Below are 26,865 nucleotides of genomic sequence, written 5' to 3' on the forward strand. Positions count from 1 at the left end.
AATATCAAGAGACAATCTTAACACCTAGGAAAAGAGAAATGCCTAAGTAAAACCAAATGAGCAAGTACCGTTAGAGTATTCTATCAGATTGCAGACAACACCAACTATAGTATGCAGAATTATCTTATACACCATTAGGAAAAGACCAAGACAAAAACACTACCAAATAAACCATCCATCCTCCTGCTGGAGATATTAAAATGTAAAAACATGTTCATCTTGTATTCAATGTAATAAAGTGTAAAGCTCACCTAATGGAATAGGAAGAAGGCTTCATGTTTATTGCATAGAAGTAGTTTTTATTGAAGTTGTTTGAAATAGGATTTATTATAGATGTTTTCCCAGAGCTAAATTTGAAGCATGACTTTAAATTTGCTATGAATAAACTTGCTATTCATTATCTATAAAACATGATTCAATTCCTAGAGCAACAAGGAAGATAGTATGGGTTCTTTAGCATAGCCAGAAAGAATGAGATTTTTAAGAACTTACAATAAGTTGTATGGGTTTTTTTTTTAACTTTTAATATCTGTCATTTACATTTAAACTCTAACTAGTCAAAATGTACAAAAGGACACATCTACCCATTCCTTGAGTACCTGTTCTTAACAAAATTATATGAACATGCAAAAGTATAAGTCTCCTGCCTAGCAATAATCAGATTAAAATTAGCTAATGAAATAAAACCGAAAGAGGAATCCCTAAGGAATCATCTGAGTTAAAACTTTATTTCATAAAAAAAGGCTTTGAAAAAAATAATTTCTTGGGCAAAGAAAATTGCAGCTCATAGAAAGGAGTTGAGAGAGGAATGCTGAATGGCCTCTGAAGGGTGTGATAAGTACTGTTAAGTCATTGACCCATACTTATCAAGACAATGGCAGTAGATTTCACAACCAGTTCAGATATAATGAGATTTCATGTTAAATTTGTTTTTCATTTTTTTAGCAATAAGTAAGGCAAACTTTTTACATTAGTGGCAATTCAAAGAAGCGGGTAAGTTGAAGAACTTTAAGAGGTATACAATGTTTACTGAAATCTTTAAGCAAGAATGGCATTTTCTTTAAAAACTAGAGGAAAAATAATGCCAGACTCCTATTTTTATCTTCAGTATACTTGTAATTAAAATTCTCTTGGACTCTTCTGGTGTTATTGAATGAACCAATGAAATACAAAGGAATTTGTAAAAAAAAAAAAAAAAGAAAAGAAAAGAAAAAGAAAAAAAAATAGACCTGCTTGCAAATGCTCCTTTTTTTGGCAGCGGGGGCCGGGGGGGGGGGGGGGGGGGGTGGGGGCTTTTCTAGGGCCGCTCCCAGGGCATATGGAGATTCCCAGGATAGGGGTCTAATCAGAGCTGTAGCCACCGGCCTACTCCAGAGCCACAGCAACACGTGATCCAAGCCACGTCTGCAACTTACACCGCAGCTCACGGCAATGCTGGATCCTTAACCCACTGAGCAAGATCAAGGATCGAACCCAAAACCTAATGGTTCCTAGTCGGATTTGTTCACCATTGCACCACGACGGGAACTCCCAGCAAAATGCTACTTTTTCACAGAGTGAAAATGCCACAAAAGTATTAATTTCACTGAATTTAAATTTAAAATTTATATTATTTTGTTTCTCCATAGTCACTGCTTTTTTAAAAGTTTGAAATAATAATTTTAATTATTTCAGTAGAGGGCTTACTTCATATCCAGGATGTGTGAGTTTTTGTAAGTTAAGAAAATTGTAATCCAAGTGGAGTTTTCCAAGAAATATATAAATAGGAAGTTTTTAAAAATAAATGTATTATGCTAATAAAACTAATAATCATGATATCACCAACTATGCAGTCAGGATTTAATTTGTGGGGCTCACAAGCTGATTTAGCTCCCTCACTAATGTCGTAATAAGAAGGTGATCCATTCAGGCGTGGTATGGGCCCCTTCATTTTTATCATCACTATGAAGTCTGAAACCTTTTGTTGGTACTTGTCCTGGACACTAAAGACAGGAAACAGAGGAAGATATAGTTCTTGCCCATCTACTGATAGCATAGAGGCCTCTTGGGAGCTTGCATTTAGATTTTAATCAGGCTATCAAAGGCTAGTTCCAGGCAAATTTGTGAACTAAAAAATAAATTCCACATTTGTTCACTCTTGTTTTTCATAGTGTAGTTCCCTCTCTCTCAATCACTGGGAAATTTTGTATGATCGCTACCTTTTGTTCAGTTCCAAGGAAAGAGCTGAAAAGACTCATTCAAGTGGAAAACTAATGATAATAAAGCATATACTTTGATTTGTCAGAGAGGTTTTGCTTTATAAACCAAAATTTTAAACCAAAACTTGGGCTTTAGGATGAGGGTTTCAGACATAGGTAGTTGGTGGGGTGGATACCTTGAGCAATAATGTGAGATTCCACCTAACATCTGAGAAATCACCTTATCTGGTCTTGCTTGGCACTTCCAGTCTTAGTGTGAAGCTAACATGATTACACCAAAGCTGTCCAATAAAAGTGGGGGCCACAAATATAACCACATATGTAATTTACATTTTCTGGTAGACACATTAAAAACTTTAAAAAATATTTAAAATAACAAAAGGACATCATCTTTTCAATGTATAATGTCTCACAGTAATTCTTTTCCACATTGCCTTTGAAATCTGATGTGTTTCATACTTAGAGTTCATCTCTGTTTGAATCAGCCACATTTAAGTGCTCAGTGGTCCCATGTAGCCAGTGGCTGCCATATTGATCACCCCAAATTTGGACTAATTAACAGCAACAGAGAATATTAGTCAAGAACTACATGAGGGATATAGAAAAATAAGCTAACTTTACAGCTCTCAGAAGTGGGAGGCAACACTCAGAGTACTCATGGAGGGATAAATAGGGTTTACGGGTGGAGAGAAGAGGAAGACTTTCTGCAGCAGGAAAAATTAGACAGTGCAGCTAGGGGAGCAGTAGGAGTTGAGGGATTGACATCTGAGGTGATGATGCAAAGACAAGCTTAGGGAATTGGGATGTAGATTACATGACCTATAATGGGGAAGTGGGGGGCAGAGTAAGCACAGCAATTTGCACTTAAGAAGGTTGTACCCAACTGCACAAAAGGAAACCAGAAAGAAAGAGGAGCAAATGATCCCTATGTTCTAACTTGAGTATTAGCATAGCCGGGATTTCGCAGGAGCACAGTGGAGGGTGAGGACAGAATCTTATTCAGGGTCTTCACTTATGGGTTGGGAGGAAAGAGTGGAAATCAAGAAGGCGGCTAAATCACATGAAAATAAAATGGGGTTTGGGGTTCAGAGGCTATGGATGGCAAGGCTGGACACCAGTGGTTTAGGAAGGTGTGTGGGGCAATCTTCCAAGAGATTTCACAATTTCAAGAAGAAAGGAGATGATATCCCAAGAGGGTCTATTTGGCCAGGTTGTTGAATCCAGACTTGCCAGTTAATCATTGTGCTGTACACATCTCATGGCAGATGTGGTCCCCCTTGTACCCAGTATCTCAGCAAATAAAACGTGATTAGACTTCTGTTTGCTTTAGGGTTTTCAGTAGGCAGTTTCATTTTTGCATATCTATGATATGTGGTTTGACTTCGGGATTAACTGTTTGTTAAGACCTGAATTATTCAGTGCAGTCAAATAGTGCAGACAGATCCCTTCTGGCATGGTAAAAAATAATACGGACTTTCTAAGCTTCTAACTGGGAACTGAACACTATGCCAAATTTCTATTCTCTGAATGGATAGTCCTACTAGAAACAACAAGGAGCCGTACAGTAGTTGAATTTACCTGTGGCAATGACACGCTGATTCTCTGACCGCTTGGCTCTGTTCTCCAGCCTCTGAGGCCACACCTGCTCAGATGTCTTTCAGCAAGCTCCTAGTGTCCGCTGACAACAGTTCATATTCTTTATAACATCAGTCACATTCTGGCCAAAATATGCTCTTCCATCATTATCTTCTTCAAATGTCAAAATAACTCAATTTGGTCCAAGCATGCTTGATTTTTTATTTTTACTTTTTTAACTTGTCAAATTGTCCTTTCAGGCTGGATTCTCCTACTTTCTTCCCAGCTTCACACTCATCCACAGCATGTTTTCCTCCATTTCACACTTTTGCCTACTCTGCTTCTGTCCACCTGTCAGAATTGTCTGTTGATCTGTCTTTGTACCTACCTATGCCTGTCTTCTTTCTATAAAGTGAGTCTTTTCTAGGCCACCATTGACTAGAAGCAGTATTTTCTAGGACCAGACAGAATTCTGAACCTGGAATCCATTTGTAACTTAGGATTTCAGGCAAACATGAAGTTAACAGAACTGCTTTTGAAATGTAGTATATAGGGTTTCTCTCTCCATTTTCAATGGGGAATCCGACCCAGATATACATGGAGAGCTACTGATTAAATTATAAACTCCTGAAGTGAGTTATTAATCATTTTTTCCATATCCAATGCTTATCGTATACCTGCTAGATATGATTTATATATCCTTAAAATATCACACAATGCATATATTCTTAAAGGTGTGTGTTATTGATACAATATTGAGGAAATAGCCAATCAATTCATGGTAGCTATACTATTTTTACATAACTGCATTTAAACCAAAAAAAGAAATAAGAAGGAGAATGGTAGGCATTAAATTATCTTTTTCTTCAAGAAACTGGCAAGGTTGACCTTTTATATATGAATCCACACTTATCCAATTCCAAGATCAGAGCTAACAAGCCAATAAGGCAGGTAATAAACAACAACAGAAGTAAGTAAGCCTGCTATTTCCCACCGCACTTTAAAGTACTCCAGGCAGTTTATGTTCTTCCCAGCGAGCTTGAACTCTCTGTTGCAATGCTTTGCCAATAGTAGATGTTCAATACATCTCAGTTTAATATAATTAAATGGAAATAAACATATATCGGATAAGGATTTTGTAAATGTATATTTTGTTCTAGTTAACAAGTTAAACTGGATTTTAAATGAACGTTATCATTTAGATACCATATATAATTAAGCTTGCGGTAGCAATTAATACAGGTTTAAAGTTAACACTGGCATTAATTAATGTAACACATTTTAGAAACTTTGGTCTCACTGTTTAGAATTGCCTAAAAATTATTTTGAACAAAAAAGAAATTACATCAAACAGAACATTCTCAAAAATACTTTGAGGAGTTCCCATCGTGGTGCAGTGGTTAACGAATCCGACTAGGAACCATGAGGTTGCGGGTTCGATCCCTGCCCTTGCTCAGTGGGTTAACGATCCGGCGTTGCCGTGAGCTGTGGTGTAGGTTGCAGATGCGGCTCGGATCCCACATTGCTGTGGCTCTGGCATAGGCTGGCAGCTACAGCTCCGATTCAACCCCTAGCCTGGGAACCTCCATATGCTGCGGGAGCGGCCCAAGAAATGTCAAAAAAAAAAAAAAAAAAAAGAATTGAGAATCTAGCAATAAACCCTTACATTAAAAAAAAAATACTTTGAGAAGACTAAATTTTGTACCTCTGCATTAAAGGTTGAATTAACAAATATATTTTATTATTATTATTATTATGTTTTTGTCTTTTGTCTTTTTAGGGCCACACCCGTGGCACATGGAGGTTCCTAGGCTAGGGGTCTAATCAGAGCTACAGCTGCCAGCCTACACCAGAGCCACAGCAACACCAGATTGGAGCCGCATCTGCGACCTACACCACAGCTCACAGCAACGCCAGAGCCCCAACCCACTGAGTAAGACCAGGGATCAAACCTGCAACCTCATCATTCCTGGTTGGATTCGTTTCCACTGCACCACAATGGAAACTCCTATTTTATTATGTTTTAAGTCATTGTAAAGACTGAAAATTAAAATAATGAAGATAATAGAGTTTATGGGACCATACCAAGTGTCCTATAAGAAAGTATCAATTAAATAGACTTGTAAATACATAGCATGTTCTTGTGCCTCCCATTCCTATAAATTATTAAGTAAAATAAGAGATGAAATGAGCAACTTCTATCATTCTGTTAACTCTGGCTCCACATTAGAATAAACTGGAAAGCCTTAAAAACTTTTTAAAAATCCTTAAAAACTAAGTCTTAAAGCCTGAAAAAACCTTAAAAACGGATTTAGGGCCTCAGCCTAAACTGACAAAATCATAATCTCAGGGTGCTTTTGCAAAGCTCCTGGTGTCACAGTCATACAGCCAAGGCTGATCACGACTGGGTTGAAGAAACTAGGAGACACTGGCCTTCATGACCACTTTAAGTCAAATAAAACCTCTAATTTTGACTTGGTTAAGGTTTTGAACCTGAGTCAGTTATTAATTAGGATATATACATGTGTGTGTATATATATAAATTACATATATGTATATATATAATTTTGGAAAAGCATTGCAGTTTTCTGAAGAATGTACTGAGGAGAATGAAAAGGATGTCAGTTATGTAGATAGCTATTTAATAGTGTGTTTTCAGTGAGTTAAGAAAACTGATGTGCTTGTCTGGATGGCGTTACCATACAGCTGGCAAATAAAGTATGTGAGTACAGTCAGTCCTGAGAAGGGATGCCATCACTGAACCCCAGAAAAAATGCCATTTGTCTGTTTGTCCAACTTGTATTGATTCTTTCCAGGTCACCTGTATTCTCTGCCCCTCAGCTTTAGTGAGGTGTGACTGACACTTTACATTGTGTACCTTTAAGATGTACAACTTGAAGTTTCTCTACATGGATGGCTATGAAATAATCAGCACAGCCCACCTGGCTCACATACCTGTCACCCCACCAGGTCACGGAGACCTGGGGGAGGATATGAGGAGGTATCTGACCCTGGGGATGTTCTGGGACACGTAGGTGGTCTGGAGCATGCTTCCCCTGGCATCCGACCTCCCCTGGGAGTTCACAGCCCCTACTCTCGCTTCTGCACATCTTCCTTCAGGGTCACCCTCTGTCTAGTGTCCCTGAGATGCTTGGAAGGATCATAGAAGGAGGTACAGAGAGCTCATCATATAAAGGAATCAACTTTTCCCCCATGAAGAGAGCTACCTTTGATGTTCTAAATGTGATGTGACTGTATCAAGGAATGCGTTATGGCAAGTGTAGATGCAAAGTTGCATTTGGGCGAGGGGAGTGGCACTGAGGCCACACAAACCTCTGAGGCTCAGATGTCACAGCCTCTTACTGGGGGAGACACTGAAGCATGGGCCACACCACTGGCTGAGGCCATCAAACTCCTGGTCACTATAACACACCTGATACAGCCCTCCCCAGTGGAGACACCCAGCATTCCTGCCAGGCAGCCATGGTTTGCAGTATTCTACAGATGAGTGAACAGAGGTTAAGCTAAGAGGTTTGCTCAAGGTCACAACTGTTTTCATACTTCAGAAGTCCAAGTCTTTCCAATCTGCCAGGCTAGCATTTTAATGCATGAGGAGCACTATATCCTGTTCAGGTGGTTATGATTTTCCCCGGCTTTGAACTAGTCATTCAGTAAATAGGAGGAAGGGACCCTCTGAGACCCTTCTCAGAAACTGTAAAGAAAAGGCTTTCAAATGAGTGACTTCATGCAAACTTGAGATATACTGATGCAATTTGAGGGAACCAGATTCTGCAGGCACCCAGAAATAAACATCTGCTCCACATTGCTTCAAAACCCATTATAACTCACATCTGGATCCGTGTCGAGTGTTGCATTTATCCTTGGAGGCATCTGTACTGTCCTTTCATAAGCAGCGTGAAACTCTAACTAAACCAAACGAGGCAGCGTCTGGATTAAAGCGCCCTGTTTCCAGGCTCCTCCCTGATGCATCTTCCATCCAGCAGCAGCTCTGCTCCTCCACCTGAGTAACCTGACCCAGGTGAAGAAGAGAACACATAAGGCAGCCCATGCATTTTCAAGCTTCCTGGCTCCATTTAGTTTTGACTGAGCCATGATGTCCCTTCAGCTCCGCTTTGTAACTGTCTCAGGTGAGCAATAACCACAGCAGCTCGCTGACTGAGGAGCAGCAGCGGGGGGAGTGAGGAAACACCGCACTAGGATTACTACGCTCTCAGCGAAAATGCTGACCACCTCCTGATGTGGGCAGTGCACACTTTGTGCTTTATCTTCCAAAGCATGTGGCGCCTATGAGAGGTGGACACACTTTCAGTAAATTAACCCAAACATTGTCTGCAGACTGGACTGATTAAACTGCCAGCAAGAGAGGAAAAGCATGAAGAAAAATGTAGTGAGGAGTTGATAAACCAAAAGCCAGAATCATTTCCATCTTAACGGCACCTCAGTAACAATTGTAGAAAGACAGTTTACCAAGCAATTAATAACCCTCCTAGGCTTTTATGTTCTCCAAGCACGAGAACTTAACTCCTACCTGCAGTTGCCACTTATCAATCTATTCTAAATAGCTGTGATTTACTGAATACCATTGCAGGCTCCCAATTCCCCAGTGTGAACCACATGTAGGAGTTTAGGGAAAGGAAGGCTTTAGTTTAAGTGGTTTTATGTAGAATGGCTAAGATTTATCGTGCATTAATATTTCAAGCACAGCTTTTAAATAAATCAATACATGAAAATGCATTGACTCAAATCAACCATCTGGAAAGAACTCAAAAGTTCATTTTCTCCATTAGGCTGTCTCCAGGTGAGACTTCTATCTATTAATTTAATGTCTCTAATGAACAAAATCACATACTTTCCTTAATATCTTCTCTTGTTTCAAAATTAGTAAGAAATTTCCCCCAGTGTCTACTCAATACAATGACTACTGAAATCTCAGCAGGTCTTCCTTGTCCTAACCTGTTCACAATGGAGTTTCACCTTTATGGTCCCTGAATGTGTTCACACACACACACACACACACATACAAACACACTCACCCCTGCTTTCTCCTCTTCTACTAAGGTTGAATGGGTAGGTCTAATACATCACAAACAGTCAGCCCACAATAACATTGATCAGAAGATATGGATTTCTGGACAAATTGGAGCAGTTGAGGTGCGTGTCACCTGTGCCAGGACAAGAGCCCAGCAGGCAGGTGGCCCCTGGGATCCCCAGTTGCTCATCTGAGCTCAGGTGTGCCCTCAACCTTGCAGACCGGAAGCACCATTTCCCAGCATGGTGATGTGATCCATATCTCAGGGTAGAGCCCAAGAACTAAGAATAGAGAGACGACCGTAAGAATCAGAGAGTCATTTATTAATTTATAAGGATTGCCATCACTCACAGAGAGGACAAGGTGTTGGTTCACAGAGTGGTGTTCTCTACAGACCAGTGCAAACAATGTACCCAAATCACATAGTTTCATTCTCACTTCCCAAACATTCCAGGGCTTGGCCTTGTATGTAAAATAAACTCCAGCCACCCCTGCAGACCTCCCCAAGGCCCTGCAGGATCAGCCCAATGTATCTCCAGGGGTTTCCATCTTTCAGCATCCTATGTGTCCTTCCAGGCTTCCTCCTTCTTCTAAGGACTGGCACCTGCCATTGTCTGTGCCTACTTTGCCCTCTTTCTAACCTTCATAAGCCCCTGGGATCTTAACCCAAATGCTGCTTCCCTCCCGAGGGTCTTTCTTGACCAGGACATTTACTGCCACCCTTGCAGCTGTGGTCTTATTGATTAAGTGATGGACTTCTCCCTCCTCCCCCAGGATGGTAGCTCTGTGAGAGATGGGGCTTTGCTTTGCTCTCATCACTGCAGGGGGAGGCATTGCTAGCACACAGTGGGCATGCCAAGAGTATTTGCTGACTGTGCTGACTAACTTCCCACGAGGAAGGAAGCAGGTTAAGGTCAGACCAGCACTTACTGAGCCTGGAGTCCCTGCCATGAAGCCGTTCATTGCTCTTGTCCACACCTGGAGCACTGAACTCTGATGAAGACAGGCTGCCACTGTTTGACACTATGTTTGTCTCTTTTCCAGATTTCTACCCCCATCACCAGCAGACACACACACACACACACCCTGATGGGCCCGTTCTTTTTCAGATATCCTGATGCTTTAAACGTGATTATGGCAAAACCTTGGAATACAGGGCATTTCATTCCTTTAGGGCAAATCTGTGTATCTCAGCAACATTCTTTCCTCCTCGTTAAATAGGATGGCTTGGGGACAGTCCCTGTCCCTGTGCTCCACGTCTTGGACTGTTGCACCTGCAGCCCTGCTTTCTGAGATGCCCCAGGGCCCCCCTGTGACCAAAGGGGCCATCCCAGCAGCCTTTGCAATAAAGTTGTGTGCATTGGCCACATCCCTGCTTCTCCAGCATTCAGAGGATCCACACTCGTTACCCCAGTTTACATTCAAGCTTTTAAGGACAGCGCATATCCTCCCAAATTGCACCCATCCTTCCCCTTTGTTTCTCCCTGTGCTGTCATTTCCATCCCACCCCAGGCCCGACCTGCTGTACTTGCAGGTCAGAACACACCTGTCTTCCATGCTGCTTTGGCTCCTCTCATGACCCTCTCTCTGCCCAGATCCCTCCCCACCTTCCTTTCCAGATGCCCTGAAAGCAACATAGACTATTCATCCTAAAGGAAGCCTTCTCCAGCATCCCTCTGCTGCCTCCCATGTGAGCAGTGGTGCATCTTTCTAAGCTCAGGGGAGGATTACTGATGAATAGTGGGTGCTATGAGGTTTCAGTGCTGTTTACAAAGCACTTGACATACTTTCATTTTATTTGCTCCCCATAGTGACTCAGGGGGAGTCATTCTCATTTTATAGACTAAGATAGCAAGACACACAGGCAGAAAGGACACTGGCTAATAAGTACTTTTTGAAAAAGTAGAGGCCGGGAGTCAGCAGCTTGATACACAGAGATGGGCATCTTCTGTGAATTATTAAAAGTACTGGAGTTGGTACTTTGCAAGAATCTTTGGATTTGAGAGAAGTTAGAGTATATATTTAGGAAAAGTGGTATGTGTTTCTGATTTCAGTGAATTGATATTTATTAAAATCTCTTTTTTCCTTTTAGAGATTTTTAGAATTTTTTAGAAGCTATAAAACTAGGGTTTTACGGAGTTCCTGTCATTGCTCAGTGGTTAACGAATCTGACTAGGAACCATGAGGTTGCGAGTTTGATCCCTGGCCTTGCTCAGTGGGTTAAGGATCTGGCGTTGCTGGGAGCTGTGGTGTAGGCCACAGACCTGGCTTGGATCTGGCATTGCTGTGGCTGTGGTGTAGGCTGGCGGCTACAGCTCCGATTAGACCCCTAACCTGGGAACCTCCATATGCTGTGGGAGCGGCCCTAGAAAAGGTAAAAAAAGACAAGGTTTTACTAATTTATTTTGATTGAAAAAAATCTATGTATCCCCTTCTACCTGAAAGTCCTTAATGGAAGAGTGGTACCCATGGCCATAAAGATGATCAAGGGAGCCCCCTAGAGAGTGTCTCCCTAGTTCTGCAGACCAGTGCCCTAGGGGCCTTGGGAAGAGTATGCACACCTGATTTCCCTCATTCCTTCAACATCTATTCATCAAGCCCCTTTCAGGTTCTAGATCATGGTCCTTACTGTGTACTATTCTAAAGGAGAGACAGATGGCGGTATTAGGACAGGTCTATTACCCGCAGGTAGAGTTTATGCACTTGTGTCTCAGGTTGCAAAGAGTGTAAGCACTGGATGATGGAGAATGCATAGGTTGTGCTCAAATGTGAATTAATCTAAAGAGATGAAGCGCCCAATTTTCCAAAATACGTTTTTAACAATATGAAAGTCTTCATTTCATATGAGTTCTTCATTCTAAATAAAAAGGGAAATCCATAGTTGTGTAGAATGATCACCTAAAAAAGAAAGCTAATTATTTGTGTCAAAACAAGATTTAAATCCATGTTCAGGTTTTCCCTTGATTTATGAGACAGGGTGTTCTCTATATAAACTGGAACTTTATTACAAACACTTTCAAAATGATTTATGGGCTATAGAAATCGATAGGAATTTCATTTTGTGAAAATTATATTTTTTGTAAATAGCCAAATAAACATATGTAAAATTAGAGCCCAGTGCTTATATGGCTACTTAACAGTGGAGTGGTATTTACAGTTCAAGGTTAATATATCTTTAGAAAATTCATCATACAGACAAAAAAATGTCTAGATGACATCTTGGGCTAACAAGGCACTTATTTAATTATAATTAATGATGGAGGCAACATGTAAAGAATGAGCTCAATTTTCAGCTGATTTGAAGAAAATAATGTGTCTTACATAAATCTGTCATTCTCTGAGAGCCCATTACATACACAAGATTTCGCAAATATACCAAGTGGCTTTGACTGCATTTGCCACCTTTCTTGTTCACAATGCCATTTTAAAGGGGAATATCTTTAGCAACTATAGAGTGATTTTTCCTGTCAATCAGCCCTATGACTACTCTTGGTTTAACTTGATTGCATGATTGAAGAGAGAAAAGCCAGAGAAGAAAGTGTAAAATTCAGAGAAGAAAGAACGTAGGGATGAAAGTGAAAAACATCAAGGAAGAGAAGAAAGACTGCTATGGTGGTGGGTGGTTGTTTATTTGACCAAGGAAAGCACCAAGTTAAAAGGAATGGATTCTTTGATTTCAGGAGTGATGAAAATCTCCCCAGTCTCATACTCTCTGCTAGAGAAGCAGTTCCTCCCCCAGAGTGCCACCAGAGGGCTGCAGCAGCCACGCAGGAAACAGAGTATTCATAGCAATCCCACATAATCCCCAATCCTACTCACTCCCAGGAACACTGCTGGAACGTTTAGAGTCTTATGAGTGACCACAAATGATCAATGTGACTAGAATAATGTGAAAAAGGCTTGAAGCATAGAAATGAGTTTTTGTAATGTTCCCTTCTCCACCAAATACCCCAAGATTCAGATTCTTTGACAGAATATTTGCAAAGATATTAACCTAGCTTTTAGTAGACACTGTGTAAGTTTTCACTCTTATTATTGTTCTGGCTCATTTTCTAGATTGATCTTCTATTCTGCTTTTCTTTTTAGCAACTGTGTTGGTAATAACAACAGCATTTTCTTTTCCCTCTGAGTTTGTTTAGTTGAAATAAAGTACATATTACTGTTCAACCTAGGTAGAAAAAAAGGAAAATTTACAGGAACAACGTACTTTTCTACAAGATAGGAAGCTTTAGTGAAAACCTTGAGGCCTGCCAGCTGCAAAGTCAGGATGGCATCCTGTCAGCAGAAGTGGTAGGTGGGTCTGCTGCTGCCTGGGGGCTCCAAGACAGGGGCCTTCTCTTCCTGAGCCCTCTGCCTCCTGCCTTCCTGTGCCCTCAGGCCAGTGCTAGAATCAGCAGGGGGGACCATCCACAGCTTCTATTCATTGGTGATACTCTGCCCTCTGGAGCAGGAAACCTTAATGCAAACCTTCTGGCCTGGTGTTGACCAGCTTCCTTCCAAGGTCCTCAGTTCCTCTTTTGAATATTTATTATCATCCTGGCTGCTCTCTGTTTTGTCAGTTTTCTTTTCAGAAGGGTGGCATCTGGTACTGAATCCAATTTTCCATGTACAGTCAGCTAAGATTCGGTCCTGGTCATGGTCTCTCCTATGATACAAGGCCTGTGGCCAATGGCAAAAAAAAAAAAAAAAAAAAAGGCAGGCCCCTCCCACCATTAAGTCTTGGAGCTGAACTTGAAAGTAAGCCTGAAGAAATATTCTCATATATTACTGTTAAGCCATCTCTACCCCTTGTTATAACTTTGCATCTTTTTTATCCCTTTGGATTTAGGTACAAAATTTTCAAATCATTGCTTTTATATAAAATCAATGACTGGTATTTCTCAGCCACTGCAATTGTTTTTTATATCTAAGAATTTAGAGTATCTTCAAACTTTTCTGCCTTTCTTCCAATCATGGTTGTAGATGCCAGATCCACTGATTAGCTTTAAGGCATGACATCTAGACATTTTTCTGTTGCTCTGTACCAATCAATTAATCAGGACCTTTGGATAAAATCAGTTAACAGTTTAGAAATAACTCTAGACCTACCTACTACCAGCCTGATCAGTCAGTTGGCTTTCTAGATCATGATCTAGGATGGTTTAAATCAGGGACAGATGTATCCATTGATGTGGGTTACTATGGAGAAAACTCAGACTTTGCTACAGGATGGCATGGAGTTTGCCTCACTCCAACCTGGTGTGACCCCAGCCCCACTGATGTGTCATTCCCAGACCTGTTCTGTTCCAACCACAGTTAGAATACATGGCCCTGAAAGATAAAGTCACATAAAGGCAGGTGGGGAAGGAAAAAGATGGGCCTTGCATGGGTCCCAGAATAAGTGAAAATAAGTTGGTGTGACTCCTGTCAAATGTCAGGACAGTGCATTTTCAACCCAAGAACTTTCTGGCAGCATGGGGAGAAACTGAGAGATGCCTCCTTCTGATAAAATGCATTTGGTGAAACAAAGGTGTTCCCAGACTCCAAGTCAGGCACTTCCCTGAAGGTTCACGTGCCCCAGGACACACTGGCAGATAAAACTCACCAAATGTGCCTTTATCTACATTGAATTCCCTGAAAATTATGCTTTTTTTTTTTTTTTAATCCTTGCCCAAAAGAACATGGCGAAGGCTGAAGGCATTAAGGATTTTAAAATGTGTTTCAATAGGAGGCATGCAGAGCCAGTGGTTGGGACTTGGCTAAAAACTCTCTAAGTGGCTCATGGGACTTCCCTTTGTGTTTCTGTCTTGCACAGAAGTAGTTTACAAACTGTCTTTCTGACCTGCCAGTTTTGACCTGCCAGTTTCTGAAGCATGCACATTGCCATAATCTCCTCATTTTGGGATTCCGGCTTGCATGTGGCAAGTGTTCAGGGACTTCTGCCTTAACTTGACTGATATTCTCAGGGTCATGATTTGGTGAAAAGCTGGGGAAATTCACTTGCAAAAGCATGTAGCTTTCAGATGGCACGATACTTGTATTTGAAGATGCACAAGGAATCGTTTTCAATTGAGCTTTTCACAGTATAGATAAAGACTAGTGATTATTAGAAATATAAAGGAAACAATTTAATACTTTCTGGTATAAACATTAGAAGTAGACACAAGGAGAAGTTTTCAAAGGCAACACTGCATGGGTTGATGACAGACTCCCATTCGACTCAGCCACAGTCTGGCATTTTGTTTTCAAGTTCCTTTATGTGTAAATCACCAAATCAGGTAGCTGCATTTATGCAGTGTGAATATATTTTAGGACCAAAAGTAATGGAACAATGCATTTATGCCTTCTCATGCAATCTATATGCTATACCATTCTTAGTGAGCAAATACAGAAAACAACCAGAACACTGTGGATATTTACTGGTTGGTTATATGGTGGTTAAAACTAATGCTAATATGTATTTATTGACTTACTGATTATTATTATTTTTTTATTTGTCTTTTTAGGGCAGCACCCGTGGCATGTGAAGGTTCCCAGGCTAGGGGTCGAATTGGAGGTGTAGCTGCTAGCCTATGCCACAGCCACAGCAACGTGGGATCTGAGCCATGACTATGACCTACACCAGAGCTCACAGCAATGCCGGATCTTTAACTCACTGAGCAAGCTCAGGGATCGAACCTGCGTCCTCATGGATGCTAGTCAGATTGGGTTCTGCTGAGCCATGACGGGAACTCCTGACTTCCTGATTAAAGCTTAGCGATAATTCCAGCAAAGCAAGAAAATATACTGCATATTGTCACACAAATAAAACTTCACTAAGAAGTTGCTGGTTAATGGTTAGTCCAAAGTTAATGGTTCATATAAGAGATAGAAGGCATTTTCAAGCTTATAGCTCTTGTTCCATCTTTAGTAAGAGAATCCTAAAACTTTAGGGTTGGAAAGGATCGGAATATTTTCTGCTGTTCTTTTTTCCTTATAAAATGGAGACCTCTTACCTTGAAACTGAGCATTAAACCCTTTCCGTCTATGGTTACTGTCAGATGTGAAATGAAGTCGTAACCAATTCTTGCTGCTGATAACAGGAGAAGGAAGGTTCATGCCAGTCAGCCTGGAAAAGAGAATGAAAAAATTCTCCTTGTAAACCAGCAACACAAATGTCCTATCTAAAACCTTTTTCTACATGTGAGAGCTGGCAGTCTTTATGTTGAATTGCCTAAAACAGATGTCATTTACTAGCTGCATTTACATCTTGAAGCTTTCCAAGTAATTTCATCTTTGCCCAGAGACAAATGCTATATCATCTTTGATGGAGTGGAGGCATCCACAAATATTAGACATTTTGATTCTTCTTTATTAATGATAGACAAATGAGCCGATATTCTTTTGATCTCTTATTTCTTATCAAGACATCAATCAAAATGAATTATAAAAGGAGAAAAGAAATAGGCAAATGATATATAATTCTGCCCCTCACTGTCTGAACACCTGGCAATTCTGTTTCACCTAAAGTGGATTCAAATCGTCGACAACATGCCATGTCTCCCAGGTCCCACCTGCAGATTCACAACCTGAGCCTTGGTACTGAGGTAAAAAAGAGGGGTGTTTAAGAGATGGGTGACAAGAACTGTCAAAAAGATTCCAACTGGATAAATCATGTGTGAGTTAAGTAGTATACTCAACAAAAGCAAATCTTTCAAAACTCAGACACAGTCGATCTCTGGTCAAGCTGTTGAAATGATCTATTCCACTTGACAACCAGACTCTGGTTGTCAGAAAGAATTGCTGTTTCCTTCCTACTGTTGGAAACTGAGTCATTACAAAGTCATTAAATGCCTCCTCAGGTGGTGGAGATCCTGACAGTTAGACACTGTGATCTCTTCCCTTCTCTGTCCAGAACAGACAGACAGACATTGTGTGTTGGCTCTACTGTATTAGTTGAGACACTGTATCCTTGGGTTATCTTTTCTGAACCTCAGTTTTCCAGTCTGTAAACTGGGCTTGAACACCTACATTAGGATGTTTAAAAAGACAATAGAGATGCATGTAAAATGTCTCCAAAGCACATTTCATTGGGAATTAATGTGGGGTTATGCACTGCATAATTAATTTGCATATCAGCTATAAATCTATTCTCCAAATGGTATTGATTCGTGTAGATGATATGTCTGGGTTTAACAAACTGGCTCGTCTCTGGGACCAGTAGGGCCCTTTGTGGGCTGGCCAGCAAGCTCAGTTCAGCTGGAAATCATATTCTTTGCCTGGGACTTGCCAGGTCCAGATTGGTCGTGTAGCATGTGTCCCTGCTTACTCCATTACCTGGAGGAAAAGCTGCATCCAGTGAAATATGTAGGCAAGCTTTCTGATGTCAGGGTGCTCAATTTCAACTCTCAGGCTTAAAAAATGTGCAGTATCCATTTAAAGTTAAAAGACCAACCTTGACTGTAACCAATTGCAACAGTGTTTATGCCACTGTTTGAAATAATCTTCTGTAAGAGGAAATACACTACTCTGGATTTATGTGGTCCTGACTGTGAAGGTGGACACAATTGATTCCAAAACACATTTCATCATTTGAATGTTTTGTTTGAAGGCTCCCTCTCCCACCATTTTTTTTTTTTTCCTGGTGAGGTTGCATTACAAATTCTGTTAGAAGTCCATCACATACCTCTTTGCCTAATACTGACAATGGCTTAGAGAGAAATAAATTCTGATTCAGAAACCCACATTGATCTAGCTCACTGACATTTACTTACTGATATGTTTATAACTGAAATCCATGTTTATTTTGTTGTTGCTTTAAAAATGTATTTTTCTTAATTAGATTCTCTTCCAGTGGTTCTGATCTCAAAAGCTGGATGGGGTTACATTTAGTTGCACATCGACATTAAGTGTACATACAAACAAATCCCCTTTTCATCCCTATACCTCCCAAATACTTACCCTTGAAAAATGTCGGTTTTGAGCTAGTGGGCAAACTTCAACAATAAAGGGCTAGAGAGAAACCTTTTAGGATTTATGAGTCACATGATCTCTGTTGCGACTCTGCCCTTTTAGTACCAAAACAGCCATAAGTGGTATGTTCCAACAACACTTTACTTATGGATGCAAAATTTGCATTTCCTGTAATTTTTCTGCGTAACAAAACATTACTCTTTTTGATGTTTTTTCAGCTACTTAACAATGTGACAACCATTCTTAGCTTATGGGCCAGATTTGACCCGCAGGCTGTAGTTTGCTGGTACTGGCTTTATTATACATGAGGCGGTTTGTAAAATACTGAGCAGGAAGCAGATTAGGAGATGTATCTCAAAGTAGTGTATGCATTCAAAAAATACATAATTCCCATCCAGATTCCTTTCATGCAGAATCAAAGGTGAGGATTTAGTAACAATTACATAATTTATGTTCTGTGGTTGGAGCCAAGCCGTGCAAATGAATCACACTGCAGAACGAATTCATGTGCATGATTTCTTGGCTGGGCTGCATGAATTCAACAAATATTCACCTCCTCCTTTATTTGAAGAGAGGGTAGAGGAGGTAGGTGTTCACACAAGACATAACTTTGGAACTGTGCGTTGTTGTGCCATCTTCCACCAGCCTGGGCTCACCTGGGAGCTGCTGTTTAACAGAAAGTTGATATTAGAAAGTCAGTCATTCCTTCCTTACAAGCTAATTAATTTAAAGAAAGTTGATTACTATGTAAGCCAGTGGGTGGCAGAGCAGATTTCCCAAGATCTTGGATGATTCAGATAAGCTATAAAGGTAAAGAAATTCACCTGTACTTTTGTAGTAATGGTTCTCAAAGGGGCCCACACCCTAATCCCCAGAACCTGTCACCTTACATCTCACCTTACATGGTGCAGAGTACTGAGGAAATGACAGATAATCCTGGATGATGGGATGACCTAGTATTATCAGAAAGATCCTTAAAAGAAGACAGAGGCAGATCAAGAAAGTCAGAGGGCAACGTGCCTGTGCAATTGGGGCAGAGTGTTGCCTGTGCGGACTCCACTGGTGCTCACTGATCCTGATGGTCACTGACCTTGAAAGAGTTGGAGCCAAGGGATGAGGGCCCCCTTTGGATGATGGAAAAGCAAGTAAATGCATTCTCCCTAGAGCTTCTGGAAGACACACAGTCTGCTGACACCCTGACTTCATTCCAGCAAAACCTGCATAACATTTATAACCCATAGAACCATAAAATAATAATGGTATATTGGTTTAAACCATCAAGTCTGTGGTCATTTGTTATGGCAGCAATAGAAAACCAGTATGACCTTTTGATGTTTATATCCTACTTTTCATTCTGAAACAGCCCTGAAAGAAAGCACATGGTGGTAGAATGGGCCACCACTTGCTAACTCTTAGGAACCATAGGGAACCAGTGCCGTCAGAACCCTGTCCATAATTTTCAACATCTGAACATCATCTTTGCTGCAGTGCCATCTCCTACAAGGCCTCTTGACTTCTTAGCTCTATTTCTCTCAAGTCTGTTGGCTTCGGCTTTCTAATAAATAAATAGTCTGGGAAATGAGAGATAAATTATGGGGCAACAGTGGATTTGACATCAGTAATTGGTACAAAGCAGAGCCACTTTAAAGAGAAAAGAAATGAGGGCACAACAAACGTCTTTGTCTCTTCAGTTTACAATACACTGACAATTTTGTATCCTGAGCATTTAGAAACAAAGGACCTGGTTATCAAGCGAATCAAAGATATTTGGACTTATAAAACAAAGAACTGTGAGGAAAAAACAGAACACCTCAGTGCAACCAGCTGGCAAAGGGTCTTTTTGAGGAAATGGCAGATGCATTTCATTTCTGGAACATCTCAAACTAGGCCAGGAAATTCACAAATCCCAACAGTGGGAATATTGAGTGGTCCCTGTAGATAAGGCCAAAGGAATCGGTAGTTCTCCATTTTATTTTATTTTTTTAAGAATGCCAAATTAAGCAGTGTAATCCATTGGCAAATTCATTCCTTTCACAGAATTCAATAAGGTTTCGCTTCTGCCAACAGTAAAAATAAAGGTAGAACTCATGGGATACTTAGAGTTAAGATGACTGTCTTTGAGCCAAAATAGAACCATCTGGGCTGTTCCATTTTCTCCAAATAGCTTTACCATAAACTTTAGAATTCTATTTATAATATATTCATAACATCTTTTTCCACTTAACCTCCCTCAGCTTCCCTTTCCTTGTATGTTCTTCTCAAACATCACACCCTGCGTCTGTGACTCATTCATTTACTTATGTAACTTGAAAACTAAAGCGTCAGCTCACCAAGATAATTTTCTGAAATGCATGTGGAGATGCTGAAGCTTCTTTCAGAGAGCTCTGTTGAGCACTGCTCTGACATTAAGCCAGATTTCTCATGTCTTTAGCAAATCATCACACAGATCGCTGGGGGTTCCTTAGTAGTTAAACCTCTTTAATGACGAAGACTAATAAGCGGGGAAGTATTAATACCATCCACACGGACTGTGAATTACCCAGCTTCCCTAAGGAGACTAAGGACTTTAGTAAATCTATCACTTGGAAGAGATGATGGCTTGTCAGGTTGGGGAGAAGGTCACCCAGAAGTCGTATTATTGCTATGTTCTTGTGGACATTTAATTGGCGTGATCTAGAGTGTGGTGTTGCATTTATCTCTGTTTTGTCAAAATTAAATAGAGTAATCTGACAAATGAAGTGTTTCTGAAATGCCGTTTTTCTAATTGGGTGTTATTCATGTAACTCATGAAATCTGTCTTAGGAACGTATATTGAGTTTCTAATGCTGCCACCCTAAGTCTTATTTGGGGCATTGAAGAAAGTAACAATGGAGGTAAAAGGTCATTGTTAACCTTGGAAGAACAGAAAAAGAGTGTGTACACATACAAATATACATATACCTGATAAATGTGTATGTACATATACATGCACGATAGTTACGTATTTATATACAGATATTTATAGAATGTTATTCCAAAGGTTTTACATACATATATACACTCTTGGGAAAACAACTACCACAACAAAACAAACAAACAAAAAAACACCCACTTCCTATTTAAAAGCAGGCCATGGAAGATTTTTCCACTTAGTTCTTTCTTTTGTTGAATTGATACTTTATTAGACTTTGACTTGCATGGCATTCATGATTAACTCTCACAAAGGTCTTCTCTCTTCTCTCCTGGACAACAATCTCTCTCTCTGTGCCCTTTTCCCCTCCAGCATTTCTGAAGATTCTACCATCATCCTACACCCATAGCTATGCCCTTCTCTCTTGGTACTTTATCCACCCTATGACTTTAGCATCATCTTTTTTTTTTCTTTTTCTTTTTAGGGCCACACCTGTGGCACATGGAGGTTCCCAGGCTAGGGGTCGAATCAGAGCTATAGCTGTTAGCCTACCCCACAGCCACAGCGACACAGGATCCAAGCCGCATCTGCGACCTACACCACAGCTCACGGCAATGCCAGATTCTTAACCCACTGAGCAAGGCCAGGGCTCGAACCTGTGTCCTCATGGATGCTAGTCAGATTTGTTGACTGCTGAGCCATGATGGGAACTCCCGACTTTAGCATCATTTTTAACGTTCCCTCTGTGCCTCACACATTCTATGCCTTTTGCAAAAATAATATCTTGTCTCTCAATCCCCCTTGCGCCCTCCAGGATAGGGCACTCATCTTTCCAGCTCACACCCTCCGCTTGCTTCCACTCTGGGATGAACGTGACCTCACTGAGCCTCAGATGTGCAGCCTGTGCTCCTGCTCTACTCAGGTCTTTACACATGCTGTCCTCTGGCATCTACTCCCATTCACATCCTCTCCATTTTCCTGGGCTCAGATTATGTGTCATGTTCTCAGGGAAGCCCAACCTGACCTCTGAGGATGAGGCTGCTCCCCCTCCTTATTACCTCACATCACTCCCTAACTTATCCTTCACAGACACACTTCAAAACAGTATGACCTTGTCTCTTGTATAGTTATTTACTGGACAGTTGCCTTTCCGGTGACACATGAAACTTGCATTACCCCACTGTCTCTCTAGCACCTGCAGAGTGCTGGGCAGGTGGGAGAGGCTGAATACTCATGAGGTGAGAAATGGAAGAGCAACTTTCAACACCCCCAAGTGGCTCTACCCAGGTCCCGTCTCAAAAAGTACATTCTGTACAGTCCTTCCTGTTGTAATGCCCGACAGGGTGCTGGTGACTTAAGGATGCCTCCACTGGGCAAATCAGATGCCTTTACAGCATCAGAGGTGAGAAGAGTGAGTGGGTGAATGGTGCTGAGAAAGAGTGAGGTCTTTCTAGCTGCATGGGAACTGCTGTCTGCACACATCCACGCCCATCCCAGAAGGCTAGTCACACAGATCTGAACAGACTTCCCAGAATGTTCCTGCCCCCATGACACTCAGCAGACTTTAACAGCCCTTCAAAGAGACCATAACCCAGACCATAGCTCAGAAGTGCCCTCTGTACCCAACCCTTGCGTCAACATTGGCGGTCATCATCAAGCTCTTTGGCAGGGGTTTGGACCATAGATGCACCAGGCTGCACAGATTTCTGGAAGCAGCGAGTTCTCAGATGTGCAACCCTGGCTGCACCAAAACAGGCCTGAGCACTGTTGTGCCAAGGGAGGTATGGAGGGTATGCCCGGCACCCTCACCTCACAGACTTGCTTCAACCTCTGATCTGGCTGAGCTGAGAGCATTCCACCCCATAATCTCCTTGCTTCCAACCCGGCACTGCCTCTGCCCTAGCCCAACCCTGTTGCCTCTCCCCGTGCCGTTGGAAGGTCTCTTATTTGTGCATTAGGTTTCGGCTCCCCGCAATCCTCTTGGTGTAACTATGACACAAACTGCCCTAAATACACACCATTTGGCACTTATAAACAGCCATCTAGGCACTGAAGTTACAGCTGTGAGCAAATTAAGGCATCCAGAATCTCTCAGGGAAGAGGGACTTCAGGGTGAGGACACAGGATAGGCAGGGCCAAATGGAGCACATGGGTCACTAGCAGCATCTCAACAGGGGTTCCAGCTCTTCTGGGGGTGACATCAAGTGAGTGGCTAGATTAGGGACAGTAATCTCCAAAGTGCAGATCTGTGGAGATGCTCAAGCCCAATCGCCACTTTCCTAAAAGTACCCACCCCATGGCTCCAAATCACTCTGAGAACGAAGCCAATTTTCTTGGCATGGAATTGAAGGTGCTTCCTGGTGTGACCAACCACCTCCTGCCTTCTCTCTCATTGCACCCTGCCTGGAATCCTGGGTCCACATAGGACTACTGGTGTCTCCTGAAATTGTCTTACATGTTCACGCTCTCCTGCCTTTGAGCTGTGTCTTCCCATCCAGAGCCTTTTGGCTTAGGTTTGCCTGTTTACATTCTTCTCAAAGATGTGGTACATATACACAGTGGAATATTACTCAGCCATTAAAAGGAAAGAAATAATGGCATTTGCATAAACATGGATGGACCTAGAAATTATCATGCTGAGTGACTTAGTCAGACAGTGAGACATGAACATTATATGCTATCACTTACATGTGGAATATAAAAAAGGATACAATGAACTTCTTTGCAGAACAGATACTGACTCACAGACTTTGAAAAACTTATGGTTTCCAAATGAGACAGGTTGGGTAGTGGGGGATGTGCTGGGGGTTTTGGGCTGGAAATGCTATAAAATTGGGTTGTGATGATCCTTGTACAACTATAAAAAAAATACACATTCCCCAGCAATAAAAAATAATTAATTAAAAATAAATAAATTGTTCTTGGATTTCAAAGCTTTTGCAAAAGTTATCCCTCCAAAAATCATTCTCTTATTGTTTAAGGTGGAATTAATGAGTCCTACATTCATAATCCTTTAGCACCTGGACACCATGTATTTCTGTGGAAATTACTCTCTTCTGTGGAGAATCTGTCATATGTTTTTGGTGGTTGCATTGATGTCTGCTTCCTCAAATGAACTGTGAGCCCACTGAGGGCACAGCTGGTGCCTTGTCAGTTTCCCTCATCCTTGCAGGACTTTGCACACATGGGAGTCGCAATAAATCTGTTTTAAATGGTTTCCATGCTTTTGTTTTTGCTCATGATGTTTGCTCCTGAAACAGCAGCACAGCCTAAGACTATAAAAAGTTAAGATCATTAAGAGAAGGCCATTCTTATCTTACCACACACAGCGATTTCCCACCAGTATTCCTGTCTGCCAAGTGTGAATGCCAAGTGGCTCGGGTCTGGCATCCTCTTTGTGTTCTATCTCGGGCATCCTAGAGGCCCACGGCAGTGGTACAGATCTCAACGAAGCCTGTGGGAACATCCATCTGTGTCAAGGAAGAAGCAGGAGGTGGTAATGGACCCAATTAGTGATGGGGCAGAGGCTTCCAGCCCAGACAAGAGGAATTGGAGAGCAGGTTAAAAACAGGTCCAGGGCCGCCATAAATCAGGCCTTAGGAATTAACCCAAGGTCAAGCGGAGAGGATCATTTGGGAGAGAATGTGACAAATCCTGTCCTCTGAAGCTTAAGGACTAAATATCAGGGAATTGCTCGGAATGGAGCCCAGGATGGCTCAGATGGACAAGTAATAGGATGAGGCCGTCAAGCAGTACGGCTCTGACAGCATCTCTCAGGGAAGAGTCCTCTGGGCCTCTCATCCATCCCAGACCCGAGGAGGGCGGCTGGCAGGGAGAGTGGCCGTGGCCCAGGGGCCTGCTTTCCTCTCCTGGCCCGAAGGGTGTTCACATGCACCAGAAACCTGCACAGCGTGTAGTCACCTCTGTGCCAAGCATCTCAGCTGCAGCAGCCTGGTCTGGATCTGAGTCAGTACCCCAGTGTGTGTTTCTCATGTCCTGCTCCAGCTAATGTTCTGGCAGGTTCTTTTAGGATCACCTGGGAAGACTGAGGCTTGACAACAGGAATAGACTTCTTTGCCTTCTATATCACCTAGTCTTTCAAAACAGCTAATGGCTGGCTGTGGACATGGATGTGTATCCCTATTATTTTTGACTATTAAAAAGGACATTATTAGGAGTTCCCTGGTGACATATCAGTTAAGGACCTGCTGTTGTCATTGCTTCGCTCAGGTTTGATTTCTGGCTCAGGAACTTCTGCAGGCTGTGAGCATGGCCAAAAAAAAGGTTTTATATTATCTATAAACAGATAGATTTCTGTAATAAATGCACGCACAGGCAATATTCGAAGACTGTCAGTAACAATGCAAAAACCAAAAGAAGCAAAATGACATCAAATTTCAGGATCATTCACCATTTTCTCTTTGGTGTTATTTTAGCAAGATATATTATTTAAAACACAAATATATTGTTTCCCTTAAGTTTGGGGTAAGATTAATCTTATCCTAGCCCATTTCAAGTAAACTGAAATGAGTGTACATTTTTTTATTAGCAAACTTTTTCCCTCACTCAATATAAAGACATTTATTTCCTTGTGCAACCAGTTGGTCAGATGCACCCCCACCAACCCCCCTCCCTGGCACTGATCCAAGCCTGGTGGCAGGAGGGAAGGAGGTGAGCCTCCTCTGATCACAGGAATTAAGCTGGACCCAAGGTGGAGCCCTGACCCTTGAAATCATCGGAATCTGGGGTATATCCATGGAGGCACACCTGTGTCACCATCCGGTGGCCACAAACCCAGCCACTCTTCACACAGACCTTGTCCTTTGGTTCCGTCTGTGGCTGCTTTTTCCCAGCTGGTCACTGTCACCCTCGCGTCACACAAGCCATCACAGCAAAAAAGCTCCCTCTACCTGCAGCTCTGTGTTGAGGCCCAGGTTGCAAGCTGACCCACTCTTTTCCGTTGCCTGCAGACTCTGGGGTCCTCAAGTTGTTATAGAAACAGAATCACTTGGACTCACCTGTACCCCCAGCCCTCTGTGTGAACAGCCACATGCACACTGTGGCCTGGATGCTTCTGGTCACCTAGAAAGCATCCTTCCTTCATTCCCTTACTAAAAATACTGGATTTTATTGCAAAGGTCACGTCTACCACTAGCAGCAATGTGATTCAGGGAAAGACGATGGCTTGGTGACCCTGTCTGTACACATCTGTATAGCTCTACACATACACAAACAATAGATGCTCATGTGTATGCAAGTTTTAGCTGTGATATACAACGTATACTGGAATATCTTGTGTTATATAAAACATACGCAGGTATCTGTCTGAATGTATATCATCATAAAAATTTCCAAACAGGTCAACAGTTTTCCACTGCACATTGATAAGGACAACACCACCTCATTAATTTTTCAAATGGATGTGTGATCTTCTGTTGCCAAACCCCACACCATGTGCCAGGAATACAAAGTGGAATAAGGCATTGTTTCTGACTTCACCTGGTTTACAGTCTAATTGAGGATGACATGGGATGGCTTGTGGCCCCAAATCAACATGTGGAAGTTCTGAGCAGAAGGACCTCAGGATGTGTATTTGGAGAGTGGATCATTAAAGAGGTCAGTAAAGAAAAACAAGGTCATGAGGGTGGTTTCAAGTCCACAGGACCCATGCCCTTCCAAGAAGAGGAGATTAGGGCACAGATGCACAGAGGGATGGCCATGTGAAGACGTAGGGAGACCATGGCATCTACACACCAAGGAGGGTGGTCTGCCATGCACCCTTCCCTCTCAGCCCTCAGAAGAAAGCAATCAACTGACATCCTGATATCAGACATCTAGCCTCCAGAACTGAGACAATAATGTCTGCGGTTTAAGCCCCCACTGTGTGGAACTTTCCTGTGGCAGCTCTAAACTAAAACAAGTTGTCCCCCAAATAAGGTAATTACTTAGGAGAAGTGAAGAAGGGCTGAGCGATAGTGCCTCACTAGCCTGCTCTCTCAGGAAGTGGGATCTTATTACCTATGGGGTCATGCCATCAGGGAGGGCTTCCTGCAGGCAGTGATGCATAAACACTCAGGTTAAAGGGATAAATATAGAATGGGAGACTCAAGAAGAGCTTGAGGGATACAGATGTTCAAGGTTGAGTCAAAAAGGAGTGTCTTCAAAAGTAATGGAGAGGGAGGAAAATTGATGGTCCTGAAGTTAAGGCAAAAAGAAAAATT

The 26,865-nt window shown here is 41.8% G+C and overlaps 1 protein-coding gene across 1 annotated transcript in view; it reads right to left on the reverse strand.

Moving 5' to 3' along the window:
• Positions 1-26,865, reverse strand: part of CSMD1 (CUB and Sushi multiple domains 1) — a 1,865,356-nt gene that overhangs the window by 637,943 nt on the left and 1,200,548 nt on the right. Inside the window, exon 6 of the mRNA XM_047772241.1 lies at positions 15,798-15,910. Coding sequence (XP_047628197.1) covers positions 15,798-15,910 — 113 coding nt within the window. The remainder of the gene's footprint in view (positions 1-15,797; positions 15,911-26,865) is intronic.

This window comes from Phacochoerus africanus, chromosome 3, assembly GCF_016906955.1.
Source record: "Phacochoerus africanus isolate WHEZ1 chromosome 3, ROS_Pafr_v1, whole genome shotgun sequence".
NCBI classification, from domain to species: Eukaryota; Metazoa; Chordata; class Mammalia; order Artiodactyla; family Suidae; genus Phacochoerus; species Phacochoerus africanus.